At 39.7% G+C, this 8,854-nt stretch overlaps 1 protein-coding gene across 2 annotated transcripts; it reads right to left on the bottom strand.

Annotated features, from left to right (window-relative positions):
• Positions 1-2,226: 2,226 nt before the first annotated feature.
• myl6 (myosin, light chain 6, alkali, smooth muscle and non-muscle) lies at positions 2,227-7,538 on the bottom strand. Of its 2 annotated transcripts, XM_065272635.1 has the most exons (7): positions 7,411-7,538; positions 7,219-7,246; positions 6,360-6,503; positions 5,562-5,735; positions 3,446-3,523; positions 3,324-3,359; positions 2,227-2,637 (listed from the first exon to the last, which is right to left on the bottom strand). In XM_065272635.1, the coding sequence occupies exons 1-6, from the start codon at positions 7,411-7,413 to the stop codon at positions 3,331-3,333; spliced, it is 456 nt and encodes a 151-aa protein (XP_065128707.1). In that variant the 5' UTR covers positions 7,414-7,538; the 3' UTR covers positions 2,227-2,637; positions 3,324-3,330. The 2 variants fall into 2 exon arrangements, with proteins under 2 accessions (XP_065128707.1, XP_065128708.1); XM_065272636.1 differs by lacking the exon at positions 3,324-3,359.
• Positions 7,539-8,854: the final 1,316 nt, after the last annotated feature.

Raw genomic sequence — 8,854 nt, 5'->3', positions numbered from 1 at the left:
TAAGTCCATAAAAAAGTAAGAAGCTAATGTTTTTGTGTAGAAGAAAGTCAGTCATACAATTTTGAAATAACAAAAATTAGTAAAAAAAATTTATTATAATATAGCATACACATTACACTATTTTTTATAGTCGTCATCCACTTTTTTGTTAGCCTTTCTCTGTTTTACATGGTAAAATTGAAATATTTTGAGCAATAAGATGAAGTCATTATTTCTTTTTTTTGTGTGAACTTTCTTTTTAAGGCTCAGTGTAGGAACCTTTACACTGCAGTCTATGATAGGAACCCAAAATCAATCACAGCAATGACACTATACACAGTGTTTTAGTGTACTATTTATCCACTAGTTGGCAGTGTATACACCTTTAAGGGTGGTTTCACGGACAGGGTATAGCCTAGTCCCAGACTAAAGCCTGGGATACACTGCAGGATTTTTGCACTCCTGTAAATGTCACACCGTGCGACATGTATCATTTAAAGGGACACTTTACTTAATATGCTTATTTTCCAGCTCTCCTAGAGTTAAACAATTGATTTTTACGGTTTTGGAATCCATTCAGCCGGTCTCCGGGTCTGCAGTATCACTTTTAGCATAGCTTAGCATAATCCATTGAATCTGATTAGACCATTAGCATCGTGCTCAAAAATAACCAGCTTCGATATTTTTCCTATTAAAAACTGGACTCTTCTGTAGTTACATCTAGGGATGTAACGATTAATTGTGTGTCCCATTAAAAATGCCTGTCGGAAATCGATTCTGAATCGCACGGCTGCGTGCGGTTATGTGTTTCATGCACGTTACTAAGACTGACGGAAAATTAAAAGTTGCTATTTTCTAGGCAGATATGGATAGGATCTATACTCTCATTCTGGCGTAATAATCAAGGACATTGCTGCCGTAACATGGCTGCAGGAGGCGCAATAATATTACACAGTGCACGAAAATAGTCCCCTGCTATTTAAAGTAATCAAGGGGACTACTTTCAGGCGCTCTGCTGCAGCCATGGTATGACAGCAAAGTCCTTAATTATTACGCCAGAATGAGAGTATAGTTCCTAGCCATATCTGCCTAGAAAATCGCAACTTTTAATTTTCTGTCGGTCTTAGTACACGATGTAACTACAGAAGAGTCAAGTTTTAAATAGGGAAAATATCGAAACTCTTTGGTTATTTTTGAGTGCGATGCTAATCTAATCAGACTCAATAGATTATGCTAAGCTATGCTAAATGTGGGACCGCCAGTCCCAGATATCGACTGAAGGGATTCAAAAACATTTCCCTTTAAACTTGAGTATGACACCTATTGAGTCGGAGGCTTCAACAGCTGCGACTGAGGTAAGGGCAACGTCACCGGCATGCGCTAGTGGTAAACAAATACTGGTAAGCAGGTTGTAGCAGTAAACACAAAGCTGAATTTCTTACACTGTCAGAAAACTATGATATGGCTAACTTTGGACGCAAGACCGGGAAAATGCCGTCTTTGAACCTCTCTCACTATACGACATGGGACCACCGATAAAGAGCTACAATCACAGAAATCTTCACGATTGTTTCACATTGGTACTCTTTCGTCTGGGACAGCCAAAAATCGTGCAGTGTATCCTGGGCTTTTGATGCATGTTTGAGCTGCCTTCATTTTAAAACACTGCCGTATCTCAACATATTAGTGCCATTGTTTTGACTAAAGATGCACACCAGAATTGTTATTTGAAAGGATTGTTTGTAAAATTTGTACTTGAATTTCCTAATATAACTAAGGCCTAGTCCTGGATTAATCTAAAACCCTGTCTGGGAAATGCCCCATAAACAGACAGTATGGGGATTGTACAATTCCTTTATCTAACAACAACCGTGAAAGGTAAAAATATCAATTCAGTGTAATATCTCTAATGTACACACACACACACACAAAGAGCAGTTTCCTAATATAACTTGGATTATTCTAAACCTTGTCCGGGAAGCCGCCCATATAAATTTATGATTCTTCTTAAAGGTATCTCTTTATATAAACACAGCATATGTTCCTCTAACACCTTCACATACTCCTAATTTGGACTTGTCTTGTGAGACATTGTATTGTGATAGATTTATTTGGAGCCAGTTTTACTTTAATAAACAATAGAGATGGTCTGACAAACAATTCCATACAAGGCTTTGGCAACCCATCCTACACATACGAACAATCCCAAAACTCTGTCTGACATAAAGAGAGACCACTAAAAGTGAAGACGTTTCTGAGTATTTATTATGTTAATAAACATCAAATGAATTACAAACACATTCTGGGCATTTTGACAATAATAGGGTAACCAAAATCAAGCCAATCTAAAAGTCTTTCATAGTTTTAAGACAAAGAAGGGGTGGGATACTGACAATGGAAATACATCTGGTGGAATGTAATAATGAATGGAAAGTATTCGAGCAAAGCTAAGGACATCAATGGAAGTTTCTGGAATGAAATGAGCAATATTTCTCCTGAAACATGATAAAAGGCACTTAAGGAAAAAAATAAGGGACAAACCATTTTAAACAGCAAATGTGGAAATGCAAAATTACATAAATGGGAGTCTGACAGACAAAATAAAAAAAAACAGACGTGTTTGAAATCTTCACCCGCTCATGACCATCCTCACCAGTTCTGCAGAAGAAGAAACAAAGGGAATGTGTGAGAAAACGATCAAACAAACTTCAAAAAACAACCCATCATATCAGTTGCCATGGAAACCATGAAGTTCTAGATCATTGGAGACTCCGAAACAGTCAACTACTGCACGTAACAGCGCTAAAACAGCTCACTGTGTGTGTAGCTGTAACTGCAGTGTAACAACATCCCTGCTAATACTGGACAAACAAACGGAGGAGAAACGATTGATTTGACAGAGGGGGAAAAAGAAAGATCATTCAGTCCTAACAGAAGGTAGATTGAAGTTAGCTCCTTATAAAGACATTGAGAAGCACTAAACACATATACACACATACGGTACATACACAAAGAGAGAGGGGGAGTGAAAGCAAAGTCAAGGCTGGTCACTAAAAGCAACAGTACACATAAACTTATCATTGTCATTAACGGATATTCAAAAAACACAGAGGGATCTCTAAAAATAAAATAAAATAAAAAAATACTGAAATAAAGGGAAGTAACTGCTTTTTGGGTGTTAGCATCGGTACAGTATCACCATGGCAACAGTGGGAGTCAGGGGACCCCTATGCACATGCAGAGATGCTACATGCCAGGCTTAAGCCAGGGGACACAGCAGAGAGGAAGCTGTTGGAGAGAAGTTTAAAGTAGTAAAAAGCAACAGCTATGCGGGGCTGACGTACCCTCTTCTTAGCCCGCCATAATTTGACGCACAAGAACTGTCGAAAGGAAAAGCAATTGGGTTAAATACAAAATACTGGAACTGAACCGTTCATTAACAGACTTAAAAGGATTCTGATTGTACCTTCATAATTGATGCAGCCATTGGCGTCCTCATGTCCTGCCAAAAGAGTCTCTACCTCTTCCTCAGTCATCTTCTCACCTATCATCAAATAAAGATATGGATGTGTCACAATAAGAAGTTTCAGCCCACACAAGGTCATTCTGAACAGTTTTCTAAAGCTTTGTTGTCACAGTACATTAATAGTAAAGATTGCTTTATAGGAGCTGTCAACTGTCAAAAAGTATTATTCTAACGTACCAATATATGCACTGAATATTTAATTTTTTTCATAAAATGCTATTTATAAATGTAAAGTTAAAAGATACAATAAAGTCCTTTTAGGGCAACTCAGTCCTCTTAGTAGACATCTCAGTAACACCCCAGGTTACCTAAAGAATACAGCTCCAATTTAAAGGGGTGGTATTTTGAGATAAAAAAAAAAATGTGAAACAAGTATTTGGTTTCCCCATAGTGCGTATGTGAAGTTTTAGCACAAAATATCCTACAGAGAATTTATTATAGCATGTTAAAATTGAAACTTTGTAGGTGCGAGCAAAAAAGCCGTTTTTGGGTGTGTCCTTTAAAATGCAAATGAGCTGCTGAAATGCAAGATGATGGTTTGTTGAAATTGAAACTCAATTGTGCCGTCAATTATTTCTCTCTCTCTCTCTCTCTGCACTAAATGGCAGTGCCATCATTGGATAGTGCAGATTAAGGGGCGGTATTATTGTAATAATAAAAAAATTGTAAAAATATGCTAATTTTCCAGCTTCCCTAGAGTTAAAGGAATAGTCTACTCATTTTCAATATTAAAATATGTTATTACCTTAACTAAGAAGAGTTGATACATCACTCTATCATCTAAGGGCGCACTCACATTATCCAAACCAAACCGCGCTCGGGCGCATTTGACCCCCAAAGCCTGGTTTGTTTGACTAGTGTGATCGCTTCGTTCCGCGCCCGGGCGCAGATTGTTTATTCGCGCCGCGGCCAGGTTGCAGAGGTGGGCCGGAGCGCGGTTCACTTGGGCTCAGGCGCGGAAGGCTGTGGTGTGAGCGCAATCGCGCCTGAGCGCGATTCAAAAGGTGAAGACGTCAGTTGCGCGACCACTCACCTTCATCTGCCTCCGTAAAAACCTTTTGATGCGCGCAGCGGGGTTACGTGAATGTCCGAGCTGCGCACGTGACAGATGAACTAAGCAATATGATGACATGTGAGAGGGCTGTCTGTAATCGCGTACCAAACGACTCCGAATAAAAAAACACAGACTTTATCATTACGGTGGGTTCCAGTGTTAAGAGAGCGCTTTACTTCCTGCTTTTTCAAAACAATCGCATCTTAATGACGAAAGCGCGCCCGGACTCGGATCGATAAGAAGTACAGTGTGAGTGCGTGCACCTGGGGGAGTAGGGAGGGGTGGCAATCGCGCCCAGGCATGGTTTGGTTTGGTTGGGATAATGTGAGTGCGCCCTAAGTGCGTGCACGTAAGCGCTGGGGCGCGCTGCGACACTTCGATAGCATTTAGCTTAGCCCCATTCATTCAATGGTACCACTCAGAGATAAAGTTAGAAGTGACCAAACACATCAACGTTTTTCCTATTTAAGACGAGTAGTTATACGAGCAAGTTTGGTGGTACAAAATTAAACGTAGCGCTTTTCTAAGCGGATTTAAAAGAGGAACTATATTGTATGGCGGAACAGCACTTTTGGGAGTACTTCAACTCGCCTGAAAAATCCGCTCCCCTTCTCCCTCTCATAATGGGAGAGGGAGGGTGTTACTGCGCCGAGTCGAAGAACTTTGCTGCCGTAACATGGCTGCAGGAGGCGCAATGCTATTACACAACGCCCGAAAATAGTCCCCTGCTATTGAAAGTTACCAAGGGGACTATTTTCGGCTGCTGCGTAATATCAATATTTTTTTTGAGCGCGATGCTAATGGTCTAATCAGATTCAATGGATTGTGCTAAGCTATGCTAAAAGTGGTAAAGCTAAACCTGAAGATCAGCTGAAAGGATTTCAAACTGTAAGAATCAAATATTTAACTCTAGGGGAGCTGGAAAATTAGAATATTTTCAAAAAAAGTGGAGTGTCCCTTTAAATCATATGTCATATGTATATCCAATGTCTGACTATTTACCAAGTGTAGTAAGAACGTGTCTCAGCTCAGCGCCCATCACGGTTCCGTTTCCCTCTTTGTCAAACACCCGCAGTCCCTCTACAAAATCCTCAAAGGAACCCTGATCCTTGTTCTTAGCGATGGCCTGCAGCATAGGCAGGAACTGCTCAAAATCCAGCATCTTCATATTCATATCTGAGCGAAAGAAACAAACAGTGAGTGTTACACACCAGCATCTTTACACATTAAGAATTCAGACAGATAAGAGACTACTACAAATAAAAAGGAACTAGGGCTGCATGATATAAAAAAACAATATATATGTAAAAACTTGCTTAAATGTGTTTTGTCAGGCTGAATCATGAACCAATAAATGATAAGGTAACATTTATGTTTATTATTTTTGAAAAGTGTAAGCAATAAGGTACGAGAGGCTATGCTGTATCATGGAAAAAAGTTACGACTGAAGGGCGTTGTTAGGTATGACACAAACCCCTTCAGCTCTAACTTTTTCACAATACAGCACTAGCCACAAGTACCTTACTGCTTTTATTAAACTGTCACCTCACATTACAAATAGTAAAGCAAAACAATATGCATCAATGCAACTTTCGAGAATTAAAATCTTTAAAAGCTTTCCTTCCCCTGGAAAAAATAGTCCCTGGCCGACTTTGAACAGCAACAGAACATTTCACAAGGTGACAAACAGAATTGTTAGTGCAGCGGTCATAACTTTTTTGTAGTAAATAAAACAGCTATTCACCAATCAGAATCGAGGACTGGAACTAAATGTTTTATAAATGAAAATAAAGCTTTTACCATCATTACTGGGGTTGCCAAGTACTTTGAGGACCTCAGCATTGACAGGGTTCTGCCCCAGGGCCCTCATCACATCTCCACACTGACTGTACATGATCTTCCCATCTCCTGTTCGGTCAAACAGGAGGAAGGCCTCTTTAAACTCTGTATTTAAGAAAAATGTGTAAAAGCATTAAGCAGGTGACATCATGAAACCACACTGATCTAAAAAACAAGAAGGTATGGATCTAAAAAGGTACTTCCCACAAAGCACAAGACATCATTTAGACAATGTTTTGAATGAAGGCCATGACTTGATTTAGCAAAAAAAAAACAACGTCCAAGTGATGTCTTGTGCTTGGTGGGTTGGTTGATGCTAGAGGCTTCTCCAGATCACTATCATAACTGTTGATGCTTGGCAGTCACAGGAATGTGCTATGCACGCGCACTGCTGTTAACCATATATGGAGAGAAGAAACAGTGCCAGAACAGTTTTCCTAATAAACAGGGAGGACATTTCACAATGACCAAACACGGCACTGGATGACATCTCGCTTAGAAGGCTATTGAAAAAACAATTGTCATATTAGTCTGCACAACTGTCAGTCTAATGATTAGGCCTGTATGCGTTTGTTTTACATTAACCGCGTTAACAACAAAATAGCGCAACTACCTAACCACAATGACCAAGTGCACTATTTCTAATGTGCATGAGGCAAGAATCGCTCTCGCGGTGCTTTGATGTCATACACCTAGGTCTGCGCAGCATTAAATCGAACACACCTATATAGACTATAATAAATACATATCGGGTTGGCCAACCTAAAAAACGCGTTTAAGATGCAATCGTAGAATCCATAGGGTCATAATATTCACTCACCACAGATCTGGTCCTCTGTGAAGTCAGACTGTCCATGCCAGGATACAGAGAACACAAAGCATATAGAATCAGCTTAATCTGACATTCCAGTAACGTTAAAGCATGTAGAAAATAAATCAGACGTTTAACTGGCATATAACATTGTATAACCTAACACGAAACCAGAATAGACGGGTGAGGCAGCGTACTTACCATGTCTGCAGTGCTTAAAGATGAAGCAGAGGGAGAGTCTGCACGACCGCGATGTGAATTACAGTACGGGCACGCGCACTATAACGGTGCTACATTGACAATTACGTCATGACAACTCGATTCAAGCTAAACTGGCCAATCACATAGTACCGATGTGTCACTATTACACGCGCACCCGAAACATATTTCTTCCCACTTCCCAACGACATCTTGCGGCTAAAGGGCCGGTCACACTACTAGACTTTTCGTTCCAATTGACTTCTATCATAAGCATGCGAATGAGTCAGACCGGAAATGCAAGCTCGTCTCGTTTCTCATTTGGAAGGCTGCAGCCTCCGGAGGTCGCATTTGCAGGCTGTATACGTCATAAAGACTGTGTTATTTCAGATTATTAACAATTATAAAGTTGGCTATTATTTTCTTAGTTAATCGTAAATTGTTATAATATGCTTATGACTTGTGAATGTAATGCTCATTTAACTTAAATAAACCAGGCTTGATGACGTATGCAGCCTGCATATGTGACCTCCAGAGGCTGCAGCCTTCCGATTGAGAAACGGATGATATTCCTTATTCATTTTGCGAATTCGTATTACATGGAACGTTGTGACCAGTACAAAACCGGTATCTCACTGACCTTTCCATCTACTCAAAAGCACAAATGGACGAAGTCAAAGATCATAATAGGTGGTGGATTCGAGTTCATGCGGCACTTTACAGACAGGTCGACGAGTCGCTTGAAGTCGAGGAAGGAGTTGAAGACTGAGCCATCAAGTTGGACACCCGCTGCTTGCCGTAGTGACATGTGCGCCGTGTTTCCTTTTTTTAATCGTGAATGAAGTGAATAAGATGGGGAATTTGTCAAAAAATAAATATGCCTATATTATTAACATACCATTAGTTTTGTCTTTCCCTTTTTTATTTTTTTGTAGTTTTTAGTTAAACATGTTTTTAACCAAACCGTTCGTGGACAGCCATTTACTTCCATGGTGTTCTTTCTTCTGCTATGGAAGTAAATGGGGTCCACGATCTGTTTGGTTACAAACATTTCTCAAAATATCTTCCTTTGTGTTCATCAGAACAAAGAAATTTATACAGGTTTGTAACGACATGAGAGTGAGTAAATGTTTTAACCAAAACCGTTCGTGGGCCCCATTTACTTCCATGGTGTTCTTTCTTCTGCTATGGAAGTAAATGGGGTCCATAAACTTTTTGGTTACAAACATTTCTCAAAATATCTTTCTTTGTGTTCATCAGAACAAAGAAATTTGTACAGCTTTGTAACAACACGAGAGTGTAGAGAGTTAATGATGACAGAATTTTTAATTTTGGGTGAACTATCCCTTTAAAGGCCCAAGTCCTTATTCAATCACTAGATGGCAGTAAAGATTCAGTATTGGGTAATGGCAACTTATCGACATGCAGTGAAAATCCTTTTCAAGAA

The sequence above is a fragment of the Paramisgurnus dabryanus genome, chromosome 7 (genome assembly GCF_030506205.2).
Source record: "Paramisgurnus dabryanus chromosome 7, PD_genome_1.1, whole genome shotgun sequence".
NCBI lineage: Eukaryota > Metazoa > Chordata > Actinopteri > Cypriniformes > Cobitidae > Paramisgurnus > Paramisgurnus dabryanus.
Note: the sequence above shows the minus strand (reverse complement) of the source record. Positions and strands in the feature narration are given on the sequence as shown.